General features: G+C 42.4%; 1 protein-coding gene across 1 annotated transcript in view; it reads left to right on the top strand.

Annotated features, from left to right (window-relative positions):
* ZPR1 (ZPR1 zinc finger) overlaps nucleotides 1-22439 on the top strand; it is a gene marked incomplete in the record, with an annotated part of 429568 nt that extends 407129 nt beyond the window's left edge. The window contains 1 exon segment of the mRNA XM_044081157.1: nucleotides 21689-22439. Coding sequence (XP_043937092.1) covers nucleotides 21689-21799 — 111 coding nt within the window.
* Between the last annotated feature and the right edge of the window lie 4744 nt (nucleotides 22440-27183).

Below are 27183 nucleotides of genomic sequence, written 5' to 3'. Positions count from 1 at the left end.
TTGTGACCCACCTTTGTTTTCGCATCCTTTGTTCAAGCAGTTTCTTAGAGGGGCAAAGAATATAAGACCCCCACGTAGAGCTCCTACTCCTGCTTGGGATCTCAATTTTGTGTTGGAAAAACTTACTCTACAACCTTTTGAGCCTGCAGCTACTGCTGAATTGAAATATTTGTCATGGAAGACTGCTTTTCTGTTGGCTATTACTTCTGCAAGAAGGGTGTCTGAGTTGCAGGCCCTTATGGCAGTAGAGCCCTTTTGATTTTCCATAAGGACAGGGTATCATTACGCACTAATCCTTCCTTTATGCCTAAGGTGGTTTCTAGTGTGGCTTTAAACCAAACTATTCATTTGCCTACGTTTTTGCAGATCCTCAAAATAAAGGGGAAAAGATTTTGCACACTTTAGATGTACACAGGCAATTGCGTTATTATTTGAGCAGGACTAAAGATTTTAGGCAGTCTCAGCAGTTACTTGTTTCTTTTGCTTTGAGTTCACAGGGCAAGCCTGTGTCAAAACAAACTATTTCTAGGTGGATTGGCTTTTGCATTGCATTTTGTTATTCCCATCATGGCAAAGAGGTTCCAGCTGGGATTAGGCCTCATTCCACTAGGGCTACTGCCACTTCAACAGCATTTCTAAGTGGGGTGGCAACTAAGGATATTCTGGAAGCAGCTACTTGGAGTTCAGTGCATACTTTCTCTAGGCATTATCACCTGCCTATATACTCTAAGTCTAGAGCTGGTTTTGCCACAGCTGTTTTACAAGGCATGTTGTCAGCTCCTGCTCCTTTATAATTTGCCAGCCTCCCTTACCTCTGCTTTGGGATTCTACCCAATTGTCAGGACTGCAGCAAGGGAAGACGAAGAACATAGTACAGTTTTGTACCTACCATAAATGTAGATGTTCGAGGATTCCCTTGCTGCAGTCCAATTTACCCTCCCTCCTTCCCTCTGTGTTTCAGGGTGGTTGTGTAGGTGAGTTTACATGCTTATATTTTTGTATATATTACTGTATATATTGTACATGTTTTTGGTGCAGGTTGTTTTGGGACTTGTCTTTTGGGTCTTCTGACATCTGGGGCAAGAAAAGACTGAGGAAATGACGCCGGTCATGCGCATTAGTACCCTGACGTACTGACGCCAGTCTAATGCCATGACCGACGTCAGCCTTATACTCTGGTATTCGGGCCGACTGGGACGCGGACTATACCCAATTGTCAGGACTGCAGCAAGGGAATCCTCGAACATCTACATTTATGGTAGGTACAAAACTGTACTTTTTTCTTAGCAGAACACTGTCAGATGCAAGAGACATTGTGATGCAGTAGCAAGATACAAGAAGTATTAATGAAACTTTTGTTTTGTTTTTTCATTCAGCCTTGTCATGGTGTGCACTGCAAAAATAGACTAGGACAGAAATTAAACAGACTGGGAGAAACTCCCAAGTTATGATTTTTAGTATGCATAAGTATGGGGATAATCCTCTAGGGATGGAAGTGCACTCTGAAAAAAAGGAAATGTTGCATGGCATAGGTGTTCCTTAAAGTGAAAATTGCTCCATGTTGTGAGAGTAGGCTTGAAAATGATGTACAACGGTTATATATGGGGACAGACTGCAGGATGTGCCTAAAGATAAGTAAACATTAAGGAGACTAGCATATTAGAAGATAAGTGGATTGTTTTGAAAAGTAATTGACAGAACACCAAAAGCAATCATTGTCAGAAGTGTGAAAAACGAGGGAAGTGATGTATGTGAAAAATAAAGGGCATGTTTAGGAGTGGATGAATGTTTCTAAATGATTTAAGCAGCTGTTCAGGTACAAGGTGAGATGAATGTGCTACTCGTACTAAATTCTGGTTGTACTTGCCATGGTCTAGTGACAATAAAATGGCACTGGGGAAAAATTAAAAATACAAGTGTTTCAGGGTGCTGAAGGGTTAGTAGTAGTAAATATCAAGCAGGGGGTATAGTTGTAGCACTGAGAATATGGAGAGTGCAAATATAAAACCTCTTTGACTAAAGCTATGGGAAGAGATTAATAAATGCATTTCAAAGATTGTATGCGGAAAGAATAATGGTGCCACAGATTTACAGAACTGTGGGACGGAAAGGCAAATATTACATGGGGGTTAGTATGTTAATGAGCAAACAATGAAGATAGAAATGGACTGTATGGGGAAGTTAATAGAGTGGTTACAGTGTATTGTTCCCAACTAATCATTATCAACCTCCTTTTTCCACACTGGGTGGGAGTATCATGTCAGCTGTTGCCATCTCTAGTCAGTGCTACTCTCCTACTTTCTTTGACAGCCATGCTTAACTACTGAGCTTCTTCTCTCACACAGACTATCTGTTTCTGCTGGACACCCTCTTTTCATCTTGCCTTCTTCCTGTCTGTCCCAGATCATTTAGATTGTCTTCTGCTTTCCTGCACATTTCCCCAAGCCATTATAATCCATTTTTTTTCACCATCTCTGCAATTGGCACTACTTTAGTTTCTGCTCTGATGTACTCTCTTCTTTATCTGTTGCACAGGGTGCATACTACCACCCATCTCAGGCACTCCATCTTCATTATGTCTAGCTTTCTCAACTGCTACCTTTACTGCTCAGGTTTCTGTACCATATAGTGGTGCAGACTGCACCACTGTTTTGTACACCTTATTTTTCAGCTTCTTTGGCATTGTTTAATAATATACTCTGTGCTGCTTCCTCTCTGATTCTAACTTTTTGCTCCTAATTTAGTTTTCCCTTCTTCTCAACCATCTCTCCTTAATATTTGAAGCTTGTTGATCTGTTCCACTATTTCCCTTCTATCTCAGTTCTTAGGTTCTTCTTATTTCCCACAGAGATAGGTAGGATTGATTTCCCCATTTGCTGCCATTATAGCTCTCCTATCTGTACTCATTTTCATCCTAAGTGCTTTCAGTTTATTAATAATCAAGTAATGTTACAGGTGAAATTTTCCTGTTTTTTTGTTGTGCAATGGAGATTTGAAGTACTTCAGATGATAGGTTGGGAGTACTGGACAAACTAGATAGACCGCACAGCACTACATAAAACTATGTGGGTCCTGAGGAATAGGAAGGAAGTATGGTTAAACATTTAGTCATGGGTAATTGTTCAGTTGTCCAGATTTCATTAAATCCAAAAGGAATAGTATGAGTTTACGAGGGACTGAATACAATTGTGATCTATGAGGGAGATTATTGGGGATGATTGCATCAAGTTTTTTTTTTTCCTTTGGAGTTATAAAGCAGCACTGGAAATAAGGGAATGTTGTATATTTGTATTACTTGTCCATATGGAATGTTGTGACTATGTATCATATTTTCTAGTTCTGTTATTGGTTGCAGTAGCAGTAAAATTGTTTATGGTAAAAATGGGTGCTATCCACAGAGTGAGTCTTTGACTTTTCCCATTTGTTAAATTCTCTACAGCAGGAGGCTTCTTGCTATCAGAACTGCCCTATGGGACATTGGATATACGTAGCCAGAAACAGACCAGTGCAGAAGTCCTTCTTTATCACTGTTGCAGTATTTTTTCACTTATGGGAGCTTCTGCCAAGGCTATCCCAACATCCGCCCAGTATACCAAAGCCTTTAGTTCTTGTAGGTGTTGTATGTTACACTTAATGCTTCCCATTCAAGGCGTAGGGAATAAATGTGATGCACAGGTGCATACACTCACAATTTTTTTGCCGTCAGTCTGAATACCATTGTTGAATGTCTGTCTAAATGCTCTTCTGCTGTACTGGTTACCAAATTGTGTTTTCAGGTAAATGCCCTGTTGGGGTTCTTTCTTGTCTTTCTCTTAAGTGTTTTTGATTTCATGTCATCCAGAAGGGGAAAATGTCAGTGTGGGAGGCAGATTCCCAAAAAGATCATCACAACCAGTCTCTCTCTTGTCTGGTTGCTTCCAACAGCATTATGCGGTGTTCTATCTGCCAAGTGATTTTTTCCCCAAGACCCCACATAGTTGCCCCTCCTCCTTGTCTATTTACCTTGAAAAACAATATCTTAAGCTGTTGTCTCAGGGTGCTATGGCAGAGTCTTCTCATCCTGAGGGTCAGCCGTCAGCTAAGAAAAAGGCCAAAAACTTGGGTCTGATTTGGCTGCCGTCCAGCTTTACCTGGATATTTCTCTTGAAGCTTTTGAAAGCCTGTAGGATCATCCAGTCATTGCCTCTGATTCCTCTGCTGCAACCCTGTCTGAGGCTGGCATGGCTCTGACTTCTGTCATATCCTCAGAGCTTTCCAGATATCTGCTCCATACGTTGAGGGCAAACTTTGGCTGATTATATTCAAGGAACTGAGAGGGATTCCTCAGATCTTGGTGAGAGAGGAGATCACTAGTACACTTAGTGAATGTCTGCAAGGGTCCGACCCTCTGTTTTTTTTTCTGCAGATGTCCGCAGAGAAAGAAACCGAAAATTAAATGTATTTCTCCTGCATTTAACGATCCCCTATGAGAATGTAAACTTAGGGGTTGTTTTAATGATTTAATGGCTTTAAAGCTTCCTCAAGGGTCTCTGTGCCTGTTGCTCCTTGGTCTTCCACTTCTCTCAAGTGGTCTAAGGAGCAGGATTCCTCTGATGTTCAGGATTCTGTCGAAGTCATTAGCCGACTCTTCTTAGATCCTTTCCCACTTGGACTATGGTTCAGAGGAAGAGGATTCTGTTAGTACAGATTCCCCTTTAGAGGAACTCTCCTTCGAGGACACTATTTCCCATATGATGGAATTCTTTAAATGGGATTGTTCTCAGGTTTCTGATATGCATAAAAGGTATTGTGAGTTCCCCCAGAGTTTCTCCCAAGCCTTCTACTGTTCATCTAGTTCTGGCTGCCTTTTCAGCAGCTTCTGTAGCCCCTGATTCTTGGCCCCCAGCTCCTACGAACCCTGACAGATTTCTGTAGGGTGCCTGGTGATTGTAAATCTCTGTATAAATGCCCTTCTGCCGATCCTTCAGTGTTGTCAGCCTCCTCCGACAAACCCTCCAAGCTGTTGCTTCTACCAAGTTGCTTCCTTCTCATAAGGATGTTATGACCATGGAGAGGCTGGTCAGAAAGGTCTATACTGCTGCCACCCTGTCTAAGGCTGGCATGGCTCTAACTTCTGTCATATCCTCAGAGGCTTTCCCGATATCTGCTCCATATGTTGAGGGCAAACTTCGGCTGATTATATTCAGAATGCTAACTTTGCAGCAACTACTGCCTATGCTGACAAAAAATGCCTGATTAGTTACTCTAGATCTAAAAGATGCCTACCTCCACATCCCCATAAGGGAATCCTGCAGGAAATTCCTTCACTTCAGAGTAGGCTCACAACACTTTCAGTTCTCTGCGCTACCCTTTTGCTTATCTACTGCTTCCAGGGTATTTACCAAATGCTTAGCCCTGGCCATAGCCTTTTGCAGACAGAAAAATATAAAAATGTACCCTTAACTGGACGACTGCCTCATTCAGGCAGACTGCAAAGAAAAGCTCCTAAAGGACCTCCTGTTTGTCAAAACCCTCTTAACCTCCTTAGGGTACACCTTCAATGAGAAGAAATCAAAGCAAACTCCCTCCAGGAAGATCATGTTCTTGGGAGCACTGCTAGACACAGCATCCCAAATGGCCTTCCTGTCCCCAGAAAAGCAGAGCTTCCTGCCTCTCTGTTTTACCCAGCTGGCTTCCAGAAGTCACCTCACTGCGAGTACGTTCCTGCAAGCCTTGGGGTACATGGCATCTTGCATCCTTCTAATTCCTCTGGCCAGGCTTCACATGAGAAAACTTCAGTGGTACCTAAAGAACCTTTGGTGTCAGCAATCTCAACTTCTAGAGACCTCTCTACCTCTGATCCCCTGTATAAGGGTTGAGTTTCTCTGGTAGGCAGGGGCCTGTGCCCAGAACAAGGGTCTTTTCTTCACCCTCCACCCAACCGGGAAGACCATTACCACCAATGCCTCAGACATAGCTTGGGGCATTCACCTAGAAGGCAGGTGCACCCAAGGTCTTTGGGATACCCGGCACCTTCCCTTACACATCAGCCAGAAGGAAATTATGGCAGTACAAAAGGCTCTGACATCCTTCAAACCCTATCTCAAGCCAAGGGTTCTCCTTATCAAAACAGACAACATCACAATATTGTGGTACATAACAGGGAGTGACCCAATCTTAGCCTCTGTGCAAGCTAGCCATGAACCTCTGGCTGACACAGTCTTCCATGGGACTACACCTATTAGCCCAGTACCTACCAGGCATCCTGGCAGACCACTTAAGCAGAAACTTACTTGACCCCACAAATGGCAGCTCCACAGAAAAATCTTTTTACAAGTCACTGAGGTGTGGGGGACTCCAGAGGTGGATCTCTTTGCTTCGCATCTGAACCATCAGCTGAAACAATTCTGTACCAGGGAGTATCACCACCTAGCATGGAAGGTGGATGCCTTGACCTTGCCCTGGAACACCCTCTTTGTGTACGCATTCCCTTCTCTGCCCCTTATTCCCAAGGCACTGATCAAAATAAGGGAGTAGAGACCAAAGGCCATCCGCATTTCTCCAGATTGACCCAGACAACATTGGTACCCCTTACTGCGCAGCCTGACCTTGCAGCCTTCCAGGCAGCTTCCCCCTGATCTCAGACCTCTTAACTCAGAGGTGGGCAGGGGAAATGCTGCACCCAGACTTGCAGACTCTCAAACTGTCACCGTGGCTAATATTCTCTAAAGGCAATCAAGGATCTCCTGTTAAATAAACAAGTCCTAGACATTACAAACAGGTCCTAGACATTATCACAGAGGCCAGAAGGCCCAGCACCAGAAAATCTTACGCAGGAAAATGGAAAAGATTCTGCTCCTGGAGCCTGTCCAGTGGGGGGAATACCTCACAACCTTCCATCCCTCTTATCCTGGACTATCTAGCGGCAGAGCTACTTAATAGTGGCCTCTCCTCCTCTAGTAAAATCCACTCCTCAGCTATTTCAGCCCATTTTGATACAGAATAGCTCCTGTTCTCTCATCCTTTGATTAAACAATTCCTCAGAGGGGCTTCTAATATCAGACCTCCCAGAAGGCCACCCACTCCAGCCTTGGAGTTTGGAAAAACTAACTTTACCACCCTTCGAATCTGCTGCTTCTGCAGAACTAAGATACCTCTCCTGGAAGACTGCTTTTCTCCTAGCTATCATCTCAGCCAGAAGGGTTTCAGAACTTCAGGCACTGATGGCATCCTTCATCATCTTCCATGCAGACAGGGTCTCCCTGAGGACTAATTCCTCCTTTATGCCCAAGATGGTATCTAATGCAACTCTCAGCCAGGCCATACATTTACCCACCTTCTTTCCTAACCCTCAAAACAAAGGAGAAAGGATTTTGCACTCACTAGATGTGTACAGACAGCTCAGATACTGTCTGGACTGTACTTAACCCTTCAGGAAAACAGACCAACTACTTGTCAGCTTTGTCCCAGCGGCAGAGGGGAAGCCCATTTCCAAACAAACCATTTCCAAATGGATATCATACTGTATCCATTTCTGCTACCGATTGCATGGGGAACCCCCCCCCCCCAAGTCTATTCAAACCCATTCCACTAGGGCTTCATCCACTACCACAGCATTGCTCAGAGGAGTTCCCACCAGGGACATCCTGGAAGCTGCCACCTGGACTTCTGTCCATACCTTTACCAAGCATTACTACCTGCCTCGGTTTTCTAAGGTTAGGGCAGGGTTTGCCTCTGCAGTTCCGTAGGGCATGCTAACTCATTCCTAGGTCTCTTTCTAATCCTACCACCCTACTCCTCAGCTTTGGGAATCCTCCCACAGGTGATGACTACAACAGTGAAACACGAAGAACATAGTACAGTTGTGTACACGTACCATAAATGTAGATGTTTAAGTGTATTCACCGTTGCAGTCCTGGTTTCCCACCATCCTTCCCCCTTGTATCTTCTTTCTTTAGGGAGACATAAGTTTCTAACGGTGGCTTTTAGCTACCAGGACCACTTTACCATATTTACTTGGGCCCTGACTGGTTAGAGCAAGAAAAACTGATGTAATGGCTTTGGCTGCCTTCCTTTATAGCACTGAAGATCTGACATCAAGCAGCAAGTGACATCAGCCGACGCAGAAAAACATTGACTCTGGTATTCTTGCCAGCCGAGAGCTACCACAGCAGGGATAACCCCTCAGGTGATGACTGCAACAGTGAATACATTCGAACATCTACATTTGTGGTAAGTGTACACAACTGTACTTTCTTCCAGGGCTGTTGCATTTGCTTCTGTTATGAGGCATTACTCTTGGCTTCATCTTCAGGCTTTACTTGATAACATTAAATCCAAATTACTGTATGCTCCTTTGGATAATAAAAATCATTTTGGCTGTACTACTGCTGACCTTGTTAAATCTCTGTAGGATAAGGGCAAGACTTGCCGGAGTTGAAACTTGTTTGGTTTCTTCTATTCCAAAGTTTAATTTCAGAGGAATTTTGGTTTGCAGATAGTGCCCCCCCCCCCCCAGGGTAAAAAGGATTCTAGGCATGTACCCGCCTGCTAAATCTATTTCTCTGAAACCTCCTTTTCAGGACAAGACCGGTTCCATTTGACAATTTGCTTCCCTTTTCCCTTGCCAGGTTGCCTTGTCCATTCATCTAAGACACTTGGGGTCTGTCCATTATCCGCCAGGGGTAGTTACAGTTCAGAAATGTCTTCCTCCCTTTCTGGGGATTCCTCAACCTCCTTGAAAACAGATTCCTCTCTTTGCAGAGGTGCTTCATTCTCTGTTGACCCAGGGCACCGGTCAGGTTGTACCCCCTGCCCAGGAAAGAAGTTTTTTTTTATTCCACAGTGTTAATGGTTCCCAGGAAGGGGGACACCTGGAGACCAATTCTGGATTTTTCTTAGCTCAACACCTTTCTAAAGGTCCCTTCCTTTCAGATGTTGTCCTTTCAAACTTTATTGCCTCCTCCTCCTCCTCTTGTTCCCATGGCCTTTCTGGTCTCTCTGGATCTCAAGGTTGCCTACTATCCCAATCTATCCCCTTTTCAGGAAGGTTTTGTGTTTCTCTGTTTCTTCCTTGCATTTTCAGTTCTCTGATTTGCCCTTTGGCGCTTGTACTGCCTCGATGGTGATTACCAAATGCCTTACTCCTGTCATTGTTTTTTGCAGGTTGAGCTGGGTTCAGACCTTTCCTTATATGGACTATCTGCTCATCCAAGTCTTGCTCTCCTGAGGTTCTGCTTCAGGATCTCCAGTTTACTGTTTTCCTGCTGCAGAGTCTGGGATTCACCATAAACTTTCAAAAATCAGTCAACTCCTTTACAGGATCATGTTTTGTTTGGTTGCAGGATCCAGACCATTCCCATGCTGACATCTCTGCCTGCCCCCAAAGCCCTGTCTCTGATTGCCTTTTTCTGTTCTCCTCTTCTTCTGGATTCAGTCACAGCCAGGAACTTTGTCAGGGTCCTTGGATTTATGGCCTCTACCATTCCTGTGCTGCCTCTGAGCAGGCTTCATATTAAAACACTTCAGTGGTGCCTCAAGTCAGTATGGCTTCAACATTTCATCCCCTGGACAACTTAGTACCCTTTCTTCTCTGTCTCAAGCTCAAGTTTCAGTGGTGGTTTCATAAACTTTCTCTCAACGCAGGACTTCCTTTCCAGTCTCCAGTTTTGACTGCAGGGCCCTTTTCAGATGCCTCTGACAGGGGGTGGTGAGCATTCTTTAGATTTCTCAAGATTCAGAGCCTGTGGCCTCTGCATCAGAGATCAGACCACGTCAACATCAAGGAGATGAGGGCTCTGCTTGTAGTTCTTCGGGCCTTTCATATACCCTCTATCATCCTGGATCCTTCAGTTTTCACAGACAATACCACAGTGATGTGGTATTTCATCAAGTAAGGGGAGTACAAGGTCCTACGTTCTTTGCAGGCAAGCTTTTCAGGTCTAGGATCTAGCGGTCAAGTATCAAGCGACTCTTCAGGCTGTCTGCATTCCCTCAGAGCACAATTTAGTGGCAGATTCTTTGAGCAGGTCTAGTATGCAAACCCATGAATGGATGGTTCACAGAGATGTGTTCCTGGACATTGTCCATTGATGGGTTGTTCCTTGGGTAGATCTTTTCGCCTCCCTTCTGACTAGACAACTTCTCTAGCCTGTTCGAGTCCCAAGTCCTCTGGCTTGGAAATTGGACACCTTTTCTTTTCCTTGGAAATGGATGTTTCTGTACGCCTTCCTTCCCCTTCCTCTACTTGAAGGCTTGCACAAGATCAGGTAGGACTCCCAAAATCTTTGACTCCCTTTTGGCTCAGAGAGCATTGTTTACCCTTCCTTTCTCATTTGGCCAGGGGCAGTCACCACAAGTTACCTCACTGGGGAGACCTCACACAAGAGAAGGGGTCTTTAATCCATCCTTACTTGGCCTCTCTTCAATTGACACTGTGGTTAATATAGATCCCTTTTAGACACCTATTTTGTGATGATGACCTTCAGGTTCTGCAGGAGGCTGGGAAGTGCACTACCAGGAAATCATGTTTGTCCAAATGGAAAAGATTTTCTGTCTGGTGCCTGCTAAAAGCTCTTCAGGCCATACAGCCTGCCCAACCAGTCCCTGAACAATTGTGTCTGTCTATCTTGTTTAATAAAATAAATAGTGATCCTCCTGAGGAAACAGGAGGGACCTCAGGGCAGTGATTAACAAGATCTGGACAATGTTCCCCAGAGCTCATGCTTCCTCAAGCTGTTACTCTGATGTAGAGGACATCCTGTCCTTTGACTCTGCATTGAGGATATTCATTCCAGAAAACCCCGACGGATATGAAAGATTATTTCAAGTGAGAAAGCAAAGAATCCTTTGCAACTGAAACTTTCCAGCTTCCTGCCTCCCCCTCAAAAAAATGGATTTTACAGGATGCAAGAATCCAGTGTGTTTCCTTTCAGAAATCCAGTGGTTGACCCTGCAGTTGTTTGTGTATATCCCAACTAAGTTTCTAATATTTCTTCACAGAATTTCCTTCTTAGTGATGAGGAAAATAGGGTCCTATATATTTTTGGTAAAAAAGTATGTACCAGCAACTGTGGCTTCCAGAGCAATTAATTGCCAAACCCACATGACCAAATTCCTTTTGGTCCTTTGGGATCATATGGAACAAAAGATGAGAGATAGATGTCAGACTCATACCAGAGAGCTAATTTGCTGGAGCTCTCTCAAATTCTGCTTATGTAGCCACGCAGTGTGGGTGCAGTGCTGTGGATGCAGCATTCAGAGCAGCAGTAGCCCCTGGTTCAGTTGTTAGAAGGCACTCATGGCTAAGGCTATAACCTCTGCCTAAGGATGTTAAAGCACAGTTAATACTCCTCTGGATAAGGAATTGTTTTAGGTAAGCCATTGCAGAGGTGTCTTAAGAACTCGATTATAGGGGGTAAAAATCGTGCAAGGAGTCAGAAAGCTTTTTCATTCCCCTATATCTAGGTATAATAGAAATTACTCCCTCTAAATCTGGTTCCTTTTATTGGAATCCAAGAAAAAATGCCAACGGCCACAGACCAAACTCCTTCAATAACGTCAAAGACCAGATAAACACAGTTGAACCAGAACTTGGTTAACGCTTTTATTCACCACATAAATCCCATGCGTTTTCATCCTAACCAAAGGACTTCATCAGACAAAATACATAATTACCCATCAACTTAAATACTTTAAACACTAATTGATTTTATTCAAAAACCAATGAAATCCCTATTTTAAAAATCAAACTGACAAATCACATAAACCATTCCTTGCATATTAATGCATTCCTTTTAAAGTGCCTTGTGCATTAATTGAATGTTACCCTCATACAATTCAAGTCTTCTGTTTAACTATTTAAATATTTAAATATCTGCATTAAATGTATATATAAATGTTAAATAAATACTTTTAAACAACTTCATATAAAAATTAAAAAAAATTCATGTTATGTTCAAAGAAGCATTAGGACAAACATGTTTATTTTGTTATCAGATTCTCCTTCATCCATTTTTATATGTATATATATGTGTGCTTACCCCCTCTAGTGTCCATACATAGAAATTACATTAGAATAAATTAAACATTGTTAGCTCTTATTTTAAGAAGTGGGGAAATAGTTATAAATTCATTCATTCCTGGTTTTGCACTAGCATCAAGGTTGACCTGCCACCAAAGTTCTTTACTCTCTAACATTTCTTCCCACAGGCCACCCCTTGTATCAGGCTTAATTTGATCCAATACAAAGAATAAATATTTAAATTCAGTACAATTGATAGAATGTTTAAAAAGTGCATTTGTACATTTCCCTTTTATAATATCATAGGTGTGTTCATATATCCTTCTTTTTAAATGTCTCTCTGTCTTCCCCACATAGAAAGATTGACATTTCTGACACAATACAAGATATATCACTCCTTTACTTTCACAATTATAATAATCATTACTTTTTAGCCATCTTTTCCTACTCTCAATATATACTTCCCCTTTGTTGATAATGTAAGGGCACTGCTGACACCTACCGCATTTAAATGTTCCCACTTTGTTCCTATCTCCCTGTTGTTTAATATTTACTTTCCTTTCTGATATATTTTTTAAATTCTGAGAGTTTTTATACACTATTTTTGGTTGTATATTCGTGACCTCATCTATGTCAGTCAAAATGGAGAATTTATTCCATTCAGTACCCAAAAATTCTTTCATCCTTTGATTGGAAGCATTGTACTCCACCACTAAACTTTTCGCATATATTTCATGTGTATCATTGTTCCTACTTATCCCAGGATTAGAATTAATACTCTCAATGTAAGTTCCCCTACCTATAATAGGTTGGAATCTATCCTTCCTGCCTCTTTCGACCTCTTCCCTAATATTCCACACAAAATTTTCTGGATATCCACGCTCTAAAAACATTTTCTCCAATATTTTACATTCTTGTTCAAAATCCAAATCCAAACTAGTCATTCTCGACCCCCTTACATATTGCTTTAGTAGAATTCACATATTCTATTAACAAGGAAGCACTAAAATACTTGGATGTTGAAGTATATAAAAGGAATGGGAAGTTCGATACTAAAGTGTTTAGAAAGGAAACTTATGTGAATTCATTTCTACACTATGACAGTGCTCACCCCCTACATAGTAAAAGAAACATTGTCAAAGGGCAATATGTAAGGGGGTCGAGAATGACTAGTTTGGATTTGGATTTTGAACAAGAATGTAAAATATTGGAGAAAATGTTTTTAGAGCGTATCCAGAAAATTTTGTGTGGAATATTATGGAAGAGGTCGAAAGAGGCAGGAAGGACAGATTCCAACCTATTATAGGTAGGGGAACTTACATTGAGAGTATTAATTCTAATCCTGCGAAAAGTTTAGTGGTGGAGTACAATGCTTCCAATCAAAGGATGAAAGAATTTTTGGGTACTGAATGGAATAAATTCTCCATTTTGACTGACATAGATGAGGTCACGAATATACAACCAAAAATAGTGTATAAAAACTCTCAGAATTTAAAAAATATATTAGAAAGGAAAGTAAATATTAAACAACAGGGAGATAGGAACAAAGTGGGAACATTTAAATGCGGTAGGTGTCAGCAGTGCCCTTACATTATCAACAAAGGGGAAGTATATATTGAGAGTAGGAAAAGATGGTTAAAAAGTAATGATTATTATAATTGTGAAAGTAAAGGAGTGATATATCTTGTATTGTGTCAGAAATGTCAATCTTTCTATGTGGGGAAGACAGGGAGACATTTAAAAAGAAGGATATATGAACACACCTACGATATTATAAAAGGGAAATGTACAAATGCACTTTTTAAACATTCTATCAATTGTACTGAATTTAAATATTTATTCTTTGTATTGGATCAAATTAGGCCTGATACAAGGGGTGGCCTGTGGGAAGAAATGTTAGAGAGTAAAGAACTTTGGTGGCAGGTCAACCTTGATGCTAGTGCAAAACCAGGAATGAATGAATTTATAACTATTTCCCCACTTCTTAAAATAAGAGCTAAAATTGTTTAATTTATTCTAATGTAATTTCTATGTATGGACACTAGAGGGGGTAAGCACACATATATATATATATATATATATATATATATATATATATATATATATATATATATATATATACATATAAAAATGGATGAAGGAGAACCTGATAACAAAATAAACATGTTTGTCCTAATGCTTCTTTGAACATAACATGAATTTTTTTTAATTTTTATATGAAGTTGTTTTAAAAGTATTTAACATTTATATATACATTTAATGCAGATATTTAAATATTTAAATAGTTAAACAGAAGACTTGAATTGTATGAGGGTAACATTGAATTAATGCACAAGGCACTTTAAAAGGAATGCATTAATATGCAAGGAATGGTTTATGTGATTTGTCAGTTTGATTTTTAAAATAGGGATTTCATTGGTTTTTGAATAAAATCAATTAGTGTTTAAAGTATTTAAGTTGATGAGTAATTATGTATTTTGTCTGATGAAGTCCTTTGGTTAGGGCGAAAACGCATGGGATTTATGTGGTGAATAAAAGCGTTAACCAAGTTCTGGTTCAACTGTGTTTATCTGGTCTTTGATGTTATTGAAGGAGTTTGGTCCGTGGCCGTTGGCATTTTTTCTTGGATTCTTGGTTTTGAGAACTGCCTATCTTTTTCGAAGTCCTTTTATTGGAAACAGTTCAAAGGCAAGCATCAGAAATGGAAGAAACCTCAGTTTTAAAGATGCAGGGTAGTGATAATCAAGGTAAGCCTGGAGAGGCCCAAAGGGTGAACTTTGGTAGAGACCTGTCGTGTCTGTCCTACTTTCTCTACCTCTGCAAGATTGTGGACAAGCTTTCCATATTCCTGTCCATGTGGGAAAGCATTAAAACAGGCACTTGGGTTCTAACCTAGGTCAAAGAAATGCACAAGTGGCAGTGGGCCATCAGGCCTCACCTTTTAGAGAGAATGCAGGTACTCAAAGGACAGGAGTGGCTGGTTCCAGTAATAATTAGCAAAACTTCTGATGCAAAGATTAATATAACAGATTCTTCTCAGCTTTAGGTCAAGGACCTTTAGTCAAGTTTGTTTCTAGTTCCAAGAAAAGAAGGAACACAGAGGCTCATTTTAGACTTATAAGGACAAGGTCAAGATGGTAACCTTACAGGGCCTGCTTCACTTCTCTTTTAAGTGCCCAGATGCTTACATAGGATCTGAAAAATACCTACTTGCACATCCTCATCCCCAGAGAACTCTGATGCTTTCACAGATTCTTTGCTGGAGAGTGCAGATGTTCATCGTGTTTCACTGTTGCAGTCATTACACTTGGGTTATCCTACTGGCAGGCTAACCGCAGTCGGCCCGAGTTCCAGAGTCTAGGTCCAACGTCTGTCGCTGTCGCTTCTTCCCTGACGTCAGTGCGCCGGGGGTATAGAAGATGCAACCAACGCCATTTTCTTCAGTGTTTCTTGCCACGCAGTGCCCGAAGCAGAAGCAGTTCGCAAGTGCCGGTCGGCCGACTCCTGAGATTTTTGAAATAGTGTTTCAGAACCGAAGTCTTCAATAAAGCTAAGTACCCTGTTGGGTTGGGAAACTTTTTCTTGCTCCAGTCCTATGTCAGTAGAAGTTAACAATTGTTTTTCTTGTGGGAAGCAAATACCTCATAAGGACTTTCATTCTTACTGTATTCCTTGCCTAGGCCCTGACCACGACGTTACTAGTTGTCAGTTTTGTGCTAGATGCAACAAACGCACTATTAAACTTCAGTTTGATTTTGCATTACATTACTTTGGCTGAAGGTTTAACTATATAATGCCATCAGAACAACCGACGACTGGAATTAAAAAAAAAAAAAACGCAAAGACAAGGAAAAGGACAGGCATCCGAGGTCCAAAACCGACGATGAAGCCTCTTCTAGGCAGTTCACTGGTTCTCAGTAAGGCGCTTTCGCAGCCCCTGACACCCGTTACCTCAGAGCCACAGGCCGTATCCGACTCCCACGTGGAGACAACTAGGCCTCTGAATACTCAAGGTATTGGGCCTATGGAAAATATTCCCTCAGATGGGTCCGGAGCCGCTGAGCAGGCATCGGCTTCAGAGGGTGTTTTCAGACCTTCACAGCTTGCTATTAAATCCTCTGCAGCAGCTAAAGTTCAGTCAAAGATACCATTAAAGACAAAGAAACAAGTACGGCATTCTCATGGACAGTCAACCATGCCAAAGAAACAGATGCTTAAAATGGCCAAAGACTTAATTACTTTGATCAGGGGTTCCCATCCCCCTTCTGATAAGAGGCCTAGGCAATACACTGACTATGATTCCTCTGACCAGGTTTCTATTTCCTCTGATTCCTCTTCAGATCAGGACTATTCTCTTCCTCCCTATGAGGACTCTGATGCTGAAGAATCTGTACCTTCAGCCTCTCCACCTGAGGATTACTCTTTTGGGGAAACTCTGCACACCATTAGGGAACATTTCCACTGGGAGAGCCAAGATTATTCAGAATCCAAGAAAAGGCTCAGAGAATTTCTTTTACTGCCTCAACACAGGCCCTTGGCTGTCCCCCCTGTGCTTGATATAGTTGATGATGTTTTCTCTGAATCCAGTCTTGTCTCCTGATTCTTTACCCCCTGCACCAGTCAAGCCAGACCGGTATTACAGTGTCCCTCACTCTCATAAATTTCTTTATAAGAACCCTGCTGCTGACCCTGAAACGATTTCTCAGGGTCCCAAAGGGGTTAAGGCTTCCACTGCTAAAAACCCTCTTCCCTCTGATAAGGATTCTAGAGGTCTGGATAGATGGGGAAAAAAGTTTACACTTCTGCTACTTTAGCTGTAAGGCCTTTAAACTGCTAGTTTCACATGCTTAAGTATCAACAGTACCTCATGTCTTTGTTAAAACAGAAAATACTTACAAATTCAGAGAATCCTGACAATAAGGAAATGCAGGAATTATTGCATTCAGCTGAACAGGTGGGAAAACATACTCTGCAATGTGATTTTGATTCATTAGAGCCTTCTTGCAGAACCGCAGTTACAGGCTCTGTCATTCGAAGGCATGCTTGGTTAAAAGAGCAAAGTTTACCTGAACATGTTAAAGTAAAATCATTGGATGCTCCATTACAGCATGATACTTTGTTTGGTGTTAAGGCAGAAGAGGTGTTAAAGAAAATGGAGGATAAAGCAAAATCTATGCAGTTAGTAAAGGATTTCTTACAGGTTCAACCACCTAGGTTTAGTAGAAACTGGCCTTCAGAAAATTGGTCCTTTCAGGAGTCAGACAGGCCACAAAGAGGCAGATAACAGATGCTCAAGAGGCAGATCTCAGCCCCAAGGTTCCTACAGACCTAAACAATGGGGTGCTTCTGCCCCCAAAGGAGGAGAAGACAAATCACAACCTTATAGGAAATGGTCCCAATGACTTTCCTCTAAAGACCAAGCACTTAACTTTTGGCAGCACCCCTAGGAAGAAAGCTAGCACTTTTCATACAAAATTGGCACATAATTACCCAGGACAAATGGGTACCGAATATAGTTTCTCAGGGCTACAAGTTCCACTTTCACACCCTTCCAAAATCAAAAGGTATGCCGGACCTGCCACAAAACCAATGGGCAGAGGCACAAAAGTAAATTGCTGCTCTCATGGACATGGGAGCTATTCAAAGAGTACCACAGCAAGAACAGGGACAAGGATTTTACTCAAGACTCTTCTTGGTTCCCAGAAAGGACAAAGCCTGGAGACCAATACTGGACTTGTCAATCCTAAATACTTTCCTGGATGTTTCAAAACTCAAGATGTTAACACTGCAGCAACTTCTACCCATGCTGGGCAAGAAGGCTTGGCTAGTTACTTTGGACCTCAAGGAGGCATACCTGCACGTCACAATCAGACAATCTTGCAGACGATACCTCAGATTCATAGCTGGCTCAATGCATTACCAATTCTCTGCACTGCCCTTTGGCTTATCTACTGTGCCCAGGGTCTTCAGAAAATGCCTGGCACCAGTAATCGCATTTTGCAGACAAAGAGGAATTCAGATAAATCCCTGCTTGGGCGACTGCCTTATTCAAGCAGAGAGCAAGGACATTCTACTAAAGCATCTGGCGTTTGTAAAAAGATTATTAATTTGCCTAGGGTACACAGTAAACGAAAAGAAATCAAAACTAGTGCCCTCTCAAGAGATAATATTCCTGGGTGCAAGCTTAAATACAACTACCCAGATGGCTTATCTCACGCCAGACAAACAAAGGACACTGACTCATTACTTTCAAATGATGGCAACAAAGACCCAGCTCCCTGCAAGAAAAATTCTGCAGGCCCTGGGCTTCATGGCTTCCTGCATTCTACTAATTCCATATGCAAAACTGCATATGAGAAAACTACAATAGTATCTAAAATGTGTTTGGACTCAACATTGCCACAGCCTGGAAACAATAGTGACTATAATTTCCTGTCTACAACAGGAGTTTCGATGGTGGTCCAGGGCCTGTCACCACAACAAGGGACAGCCCTTCACCTTACCCACAGCCAGGCAGACACTAACAACGGATACATCTGATTATGCCTGGGGGTCACACATGGCAAGAAAATGTATTCAGGGCACGTGGCCCAAGGAACAAATGCATCTTCACATCAATCAAAAAGAGATGCTAGCTGTACAGAATGCCCTGACAGCCTTCAAGGATTTACTACATCCAGGACATCTATTGCTAAAGACGGACAACACCACAGTTATGTGGTACATAAGCAAGGGGGCACACATTCCTATCCCCTCTGCAGGCAAGCCATGACTCTGTGCAGCACAGCACTGACCTATCAAGAACATCTGCAGGCACAATTCCTGCCAGGAAAGAAAAATACACTGGCAGATGAACTAAGCAGAAATCTCATGGATCCACACAAATGGAAACTAAATCCACAGGTCTTCAGCATGATAACAATGAAATGGGGATGCCCGGACATGGATCTTTTTGCCTCCCCTCACAACTGCCAACTACAGAAATTCTGCACAAGAACTTATCACTCACAAGCATGGAAAGTGGATGCTCTTTCATTCAGCTGGGAAACACTGACAGTTTATGCCTTCCCTCCACTGCCTCTTCTTCCCAAGGTACTCCTAAAAGTCAGACAAGAGAAGCCAAAAATGATCCTGATTGCCCCAGACTGGCCACGCCAGCACTGGTACCCAATCCTAAAGAGCTTGTCTCAAGGCCCAGCCTGGCCTTTACGTCAGATTCCTCATCTTCTGACTCAACAAAACAATCAAATTCTATACGGTCAACTCAGAACCTTAAATCTGGCTGCATGGCAGATAATATAGCCACTCAGGCCACACACACCTCTCTCTAAAGCTGTTATGGATGTCATTTTGGAAGCCAGGAGTCCCAGCACTAGGAAATCTTATGCAGAAAAATGGAAGAGATTCTGTGTTTGGAACCAGGAACAAGGACTCAAACCACTTGTTCCAAATATACCTCAGATTTTACAATACCTAACTGAGATGCTGGACAAAGGTCTATCCTTTTCATCTGTTAAAATCCATGCCTCTGCCATTTCGGCTCATTACAATACGGAACCTCCTATTTTTTCACATCCACGGCTAAGACAGTACCTCAGAGGGGCAAGAAACATAAGACCCCCAAGGAGAGCACCAATACCTACTTGGGACCTCAATTTTGTATTAGAAAAGCTCACACTGTCTCCTTTTGAGCCAGCCAACACAGCTGATATAAAATTCTTATCATGGAAAACTGCTCTGCTCCTAGCAATAACTTCAGCAAGAAGAGTCTCAGAGTTACAGGCATTAATGGCAGTGGAAACTTTTATCATTTTTTATCAGAACAGGGTTTCTCTAAGGACAAACCCAACATTTATGCCAAAGGTGGTTTCCAGTGTGTCTCTTAACCAAACCATTCATTTGCCAACTTTCTATCCAAATCCCCAGAATAAAGAGGAGAGACTTCTGCACACTTTGGATATACACAGACAGCTACAATTCTACTTGGACAAAACAAAAGCTTTCAGAAAAACTGAGCAACTGTTTGTAGCTTATGCTGCAGGATCACAAGGAAAGCTTATCTCAAAGCAGACCATTTCAAAATGGATAGGACACTGCATTCGCTTCTGCTATGCACAACATGGCAAATCAGTGCCTAAGGGCATAAGACCACATTCTACCAGAGCAGCAGCCTTTCTCAGAGGATTACCAACCAAAGACATTTTAGGAGCTGCAACCTGGAGTTCAGTGCACACTTTCACTAAGCACTACCACTTACCTCTCTACTCTAAATCCAGAGCAGGCTTTGCCACTGCAGTTCTGCAGGGCCTGGTAGCCCCTCTTAAACCTATTTAGGCCCAGCCACCCAACCTCAGCTTTGGGATTCAACCCAAGTGTAATGACTGCAACAGTGAAACACGATGAACATAGTACAGTTGTGTACCTACCATAAATGTAGATGTTCGAGTGTATTCACTGTTGCAGTCCAGCTTACCCATCCACCACCCCCCTTTTTCATTGCTGGGTCCTTTCTGTACTTCAAAACTCTCTACAACCTATGTGATGTATTTGCTTGTAGATGAAGGAAATGTTATTTTGCTACATGCATGTTTTTTGACATAATTTTTTCCAGCCTTTCCTATTTGGGGGCACCTGACATCTGGGGCAAGAAAAACTGAAGAAAATGGCATCAGTTGCATATTTTATACCCCTGGTTCACTGACGTCAGGGTAGAAGCAACAGCGACCGACGCCAGACCTAGACTTTGGAACTTGGGCTGACTGCGGGTAGCCTGCCAGCAGGATAACCCAAGTGTAATGACTGCAACAGTGAATACACTCGAACATCTACATTTATGGTAAGTACACAACTGTACTTTTCAGTTTATATAATTGCCTTTGGGGCTGGTCACTGCTGCCGAGAGTGTTCACCAAATTAATAGCCACAGCTGTTGCATTTTGCAGATGGCAAAGAATACACATCTTCCCTATCCTGGATGGTTGCATCACTCAGGCAAGTTTGTCAGATGAAGTGATCAGATCCTTGGCCTTCACCAGGGATCTGCTGGACCTCTTGGGATTTACCCACAAATTGGCTGAGGGGCGCTTGCATGCATTACATGGTAATAAAGAAAAAGGATGCCTGTAAAACTTAAAGCTGCTACTATTAAATGTTGCTGCATTATGCAGGAAAGTGACTACTAAACTGTTTATAGTGATGCTTAAGAGCTGCCTGCAAAATAGTACGCCCTCCCAAAGCATAAGAGGATGCAGTTTCATTAGCTGAGCCATAGGAGCTTACTTTGCATTTTTAATGTGATCACACAATCTTTTCTCTGTATTTGCTAGATTTAAATGTCAGACTATTTATCTCCTCTGATTGACTTGACAGAATATAGGCAGACAGCTTAGAAAGGTGGTTTCCTTGCTATCTCAACAAGAAGTGCTGGGTTCCCTTTCACCTATCACATACAGATGTTATACAGTGTGTTGTACAATACATTAGAAAGTTGTACAGTCATGCTCCTTTACTAGTTTGTTGGTGCACCTGTGCATACACTGCTCAGGGTAATGAAGACCAGTGAAGAAGGGGCACGAGTGTGGTCTTCTTTCCTGCTTCTCTTTATCTAGGCAAAGCAGCTGAATAAGTGTATTTTCTTTATCTGAGTTTTTAAAAATGTACTAAAAGGTGATCTTTTACTTCTTGTAGAATGTGTATGCACCTGATCAAGACCCAGAAATGAAGATTGAGAGGTACGAACGAACATTTGAACAGAATGAGGAACTTGGAATAAATGATATGCAAACTGAAAACTATTAGAATGAACAGAAAAGGCTCTTTGCATTTAAGGAGTGCTGTGCTGCAGCTCCCATAATGAATTCCACTTTTCCTTTCTCATTTCTCCCACCTAGTTTTCATACTTGAACCTAGTGATCTGCAGCAATTTCAGACAACTGTAACTTGACTACAGTGAGAGACTAGTCTGACAGCATCAAAATCAAAGCCAGTTTAAATTACCATGAGCATTTGTTTTCTGTTACTTTGTAGAACAAAGTCAGAATGAATAACTGAGCATAACCAAAGTGTCTGTGATAATGTATATAAACACCTTTGTTTTTAATGCAGTCTTACCTACAAATGGCAAAAGGCTTGGCCTTTTTTTTTTGTGTGTGACAAGATCTCACACCTTTCATTGTTTTGGATGGAGTATTACTCCCAGGCCGTTTCTTTTATCAGAAAATGCTGTTGGTATGCAGGAGTACCTTTTCAGTGTTAAGCGTGGAAAGTGGATTCTATAATGTCGAGGATGAATTGAATGACTATAGCACTTAACACAAGTTGCAAGAATTTCAGTTAAACACTTAAATCTAATTCCTTGTCATGGTGTTGGTGGTCAAAATGCCAAATGTTTAACAGTTATAATTGTATTATGTTTTACAATAAAGATATATTTTATTTATTTCTCAGTTGATAGACTGTTGACATTAAGTTGCATGCTGCATATCATTCTACTGGTGGTCTGTTTACTTAGGTAATGATGTTCTTCATGTTTCATTGTTGCAGTCTTCTCATTTGGGTTATCTGCTTGGAGTAGCCCTCAATCGAGTTGATTATCAAAGTCTTGGGTCCTGCGTCGGTTGCTGTCTCATCTCCCGTGACGTCAGGTAGTCAGGGGTATAAAGCATGCAGCCAACGCCATTACATCAGTCTTTCTTGCTGTGCAGTGCCTGAAGCAGAAGCAGTTCGCAAGTGCCAGTCGGCTGACTCCTGAAATTTTCGTTTTCGAGTTTCAGAACTGAAGTCTTCAAATAAAGCTAAGTACCCCATTGGAGAAACTTTTTTTTGCTCTAAACCGATGTCAATAAAAGTCAATAATTGTATTTCTTGTGGAAAGCAAATACCTCATAACGATTTCCATTCGTTCTGTATTCCTTGCCTAGGCCCTGACCACGATGTACCTCGCTGTCAGTTTTGTGCCTTATTTAAACAACAAACTATTCGTCGTCAGTATATTTACTCTTCTAAATATTTTGGTACTTGGTTCAATTATCCAGATATGTCTTCGGTAAGCCATCTGACTACTGACATTCCGAAAAAACACAAAGATAAAGACAGAGACAGGCCGCCTAGGTCCAAAGCTGCCAATGATGCTTTCCTAAGCCAATCGCCTGTTCGTCGGTACTCAGTGAGGTGCTTTCACAGCCCCTGATACCTGCCACTTCAGATTCGCAGCCCTCTACTGAGACCCATTTGGAGTCTGGTGTGCCGCAAGATGCTTCAACTGTGGAACCTGCGGATGTCTCTACCTTGGATTTGTCCGGAGCCGCTGTGCAGGCACCGACTTCTGAGGGTGTTTTCAGGCCTCCTGACTTGCATATTAAACCGACCCCATCTTCTTATTCAAGGCCTAAAACTCGAACCATGCCTAGAAAACTGACGCCCAGACCACATGGTCAGGCTTCTATGCCTAAAAAACAAATGATAAGAATGGCTGAAGACCTTATTACTTTAATCAGGGGAAGCCAACCTTCCCCCTCTAAGAGACCTAGGACTGAATTTGCTTATGATACTTCTGACCAGGATTCTGAAATTTCTGTTTCCTGTGCTGACCAGGATTTACCCTTCTCTACCTATGAGGATTCTGATGCAGAGGACTATATTCCGTCTGCCCCAAGAGGATTTCTCTTTTGGTGAAACCTTGCATGCTCTTAGGGAGCATTTTCATTGGGAAAGCCAGGATTATTCTGATTCTAAAAAAAGGGTTAGGGATTTCTTACTCCTGCTGCCCCAGCACAGGCCTTTTGCTATCCCTCCTGTACTAGACATTGTTGATGATGCCTTTTTGGAATCTAGTTTGGCCCCTGAATCCTTACCTCCTGCTCCCAGAAAACCTGATAGATATTACAGGGTTCCTGACTCTCTCAAGTTCCTTTTTAAAAAGTCCTACTGCAGATCCTGAGACCATTTCACAGGGACCCAAGGGCATTAAGGCTACTACTGACAAAAATCCTACCCCCTCTGATAGAGACTCCAGGGTGCTGGATAGATGGGGCAAGAAGGTATATACTTCTGCAACCTTGGCCATTAGGGCCTTAAACTGCCAGTTTCAAATGTTAAAGTATCAGCAGCATATTATTGGATTGCTTAAACAGAAAATGATGTTGATTCCTAGTTGTACTGAAAGTAAGGATTTACAGGATTTAATGCATTCTGATGAACAGGTTGGAAAAAAACTTTGCAATGTGGTTTTGATTCACTAGAGGCATCTTGCAGGGCTGCTGTCACTGGGTCTGTACTTAGAAGGCATGGTTGGCTTAAGGAGCAATCCTTGCCGGATCATGTTAAAGCTAAATTACTGGATGCTCCCTTAAATCAGGGCTGCCTGTTTGGCAACAAGGCAGAAGAAGTTCTTAAAAAGATGGAGGAAAAAGCTAAATCTGTGCAAACTGTTAAAGATTTTCCTACAAGTACAGCCTCAAGATTTAGTAGGCATTGGCCCTCTAAGAATTGGTCCTTTCCTGCCTCTTCCAGGCCTTCTTAGGCCAAACCCAGACTCAGCAGAACAACCAGGCTTCAGTCCCAGGATACGCATAGGGCTAAGCAGTGGGGGGCTCGTACTTCCAAATCCGGTAGTAGTAAGCCCCCCCCCCCCCCCCATGGTAAACTGTCTCAATGACTTAACTTTAAAACTTTCAAGCATTTCTCAACTGACTACTCCTTTAGGGGGAAAGATTGCTCTGCAGGCAAAAAACTGGGAACTCATTACCCAGGACAAATTGGTTTTAAATATAGTTTCCCAAGGATGCAGATTTCAATTCCACACGTTACCAACCCCAAACAGTTGGCCAGGTCTAACCCCAAATCAGTGGGCAGAGGCTCAACAGCAAGTATTCTCTCTCTTAAGCGTAAAGGCTATTCAGACCTACCTGCACATCCCAATCAGGAAATCTTGCAGAAGATACCTACGCTTCAAAGAGGCTACATGCACTTTCAGTTCTCTGCACTGCCCTTTGGCTTATTTACTGTGCCCAGGGTATTCACAAAGTGACTAGCTCGTCATTGAATTTTGCAGGCAAAATAATATTCAAATATACCCATACCTGGACGATTGTCTAATTCAGGCAGAAAGCCAGGACATACTTTTGAGTCTTCTGGCATTTGTACAAAAGGTGCTAACTTGTCTAGGGTACACCATAAACTAACATAATTCACATCTGGTACCCTGTCAACAAATTATATTCCTGGGAGCAAGCTTGAACACAACTTCTCAGATGGCTTTCCTCAGGCCAGAGAAACAAATTAATTTGACAACTTACTTCAAACTAATGACCACAAAAACCCTGCTATCTTCAAGGCAAATACTGCAAGCCTTGGGGTTCCTGGTGTCCTGCATCCTACTAATTCCATATGCAAGACTGCATATGAGGAAACTACAATAGTATCTAAAAAGCCTATGGTGTCAACATTCTCAGGATCTAGAAACAATGATTCCTATCATACCTTGCCTACGGTTAGAGTTCCTTTGGTGAACAGAGGCCTGCCACCACAACAAGGGGCTACCATTCACTCTACCCCCTGCCGCCCAAACCCTAACAACAGACGCATCAGACTATGCATGGGGGCTCACCTTGCAGGAAGTGCATTAAGGGCAAATGAAACCCAAGTCAAATGCACCTGCATATCAATCAAAAAGAAATGTTAGCTGTACAGAATGCTCTGACAGCCTTCAAGGACTACATTCTTCCAGGACAATTAATGGTAAGGACAGACAACACCACTGTTATGCGGCACATAAACAAGCAGGGGCGTACCCATTCTTACCCCCTCTGCAGACTAGCCATGGCTCTGTGGAACACAGCCTTGAGCTACCAAGTGCATCTACAGGCTCAATTCCTGCCAGGAAAACTAAATACACTGGCAGACAAACTAAGCAGAAATCTCATGGACCCACACGAGTGGAAACTGGAACCAAAGACTTTCAGCATGTTGATAAACAAATGGGGAAGCCCAGATATAGACCTGTTTGCCTCCCCCCAGAACTACCAATTGGCAAATTCTGCACAAGGACTCCCCACAAACTAGCTTGGAAAGTGGATGCTCTGTCCTTCAGCTGGAAAAATCTTATCAGTTTATGCCTTTTCTCTTCTGCCTCTCCTCTCCAAAGTACTACTAAAGATCAAACAGGACAAGCCAAGGACGATATTGATTGCACCAGACTGGCCCCGCCAACACTGGTACCCCCCTCTTGCGCAGTGTGTCACTGCTGGCTCCATGGCACCTGCCTCCGACCCCTACCCTGTTGTCACAGCAGGCGAACCAAATTCTGCACCCTCAGCTTCAAACCCTGAACCTGGCAGCCTGGCTAATTACCTAATCTCTCCGTTACCATTCCTCAGTAAACAAGTGTTGGATGTCCTTTTGGATCCAAGGAGGCCTAGTAATAGAAAATCCTATGCTGAAAAATGGAAAAGATTCTGTGCCTCTAACCGAACTCAAGGGATTGGCACAGCAGCGCCCAATTTACCTCAGATTCTTCAGTACTTAACTAAGATGCTTCACAAGGGCCTTTCTTTTTCCTCCATCAAAATTCACGCCTCAGCCATTTCAGCTTATTATAACAGAACCCACCCCTCTTCTTTCATCCATTGCTCAAGCAGTTCTTCATAGGGGCCAAAAACATAAGACCACCCAGGAGAGCCCCTACTCCAGCCTGGGACCTTAACTTTGTATTGGAAAAACTCACTCTCCCTCCTTTTGAGCCAGCAGCAAGTGCAGATTTAAAATTCCTTTCTTGGAAAACAGCCTTCCTTTTAGCAATCACTTCAGCAAGAAGGGTATCTGAATTACAGGCCCTTATGGCAGTGGAACATTTCATCATCTTTCATGCAGACAGGGTGTCCCTCAGGACCCAATCCCTCCTGCCCAATGTGATATCCAGTGTGGCTCTTGATCAGTCCATTCATTTGCCAACCTTGTTTTCTAATCCACAGAACAAAGGGGAATGGATACTGCACTCCTTAGATGTGCACAGACAACTTAGATTTTACTTGGACAGGACTAATCCTCTCAGGAAATCTGAACAGCTGCTGGTGGCATTTGCTGCAAGGGCAGAGGGGTAGGCCATTTCAAAGCAAACCATTTCTAAGTGGATAGGCCATTGCATTCATTTCTGCTATAAGCGCCATGGAAAACCTATCCCACAG

Source organism: Protopterus annectens, chromosome 8.part0 (genome assembly GCF_019279795.1).
Source record: "Protopterus annectens isolate FY-2018-M chromosome 8.part0, PAN1.0, whole genome shotgun sequence".
NCBI classification, from domain to species: Eukaryota; Metazoa; Chordata; order Ceratodontiformes; family Protopteridae; genus Protopterus; species Protopterus annectens.
This window is presented reverse-complemented; position numbering and strand designations above follow the sequence as displayed.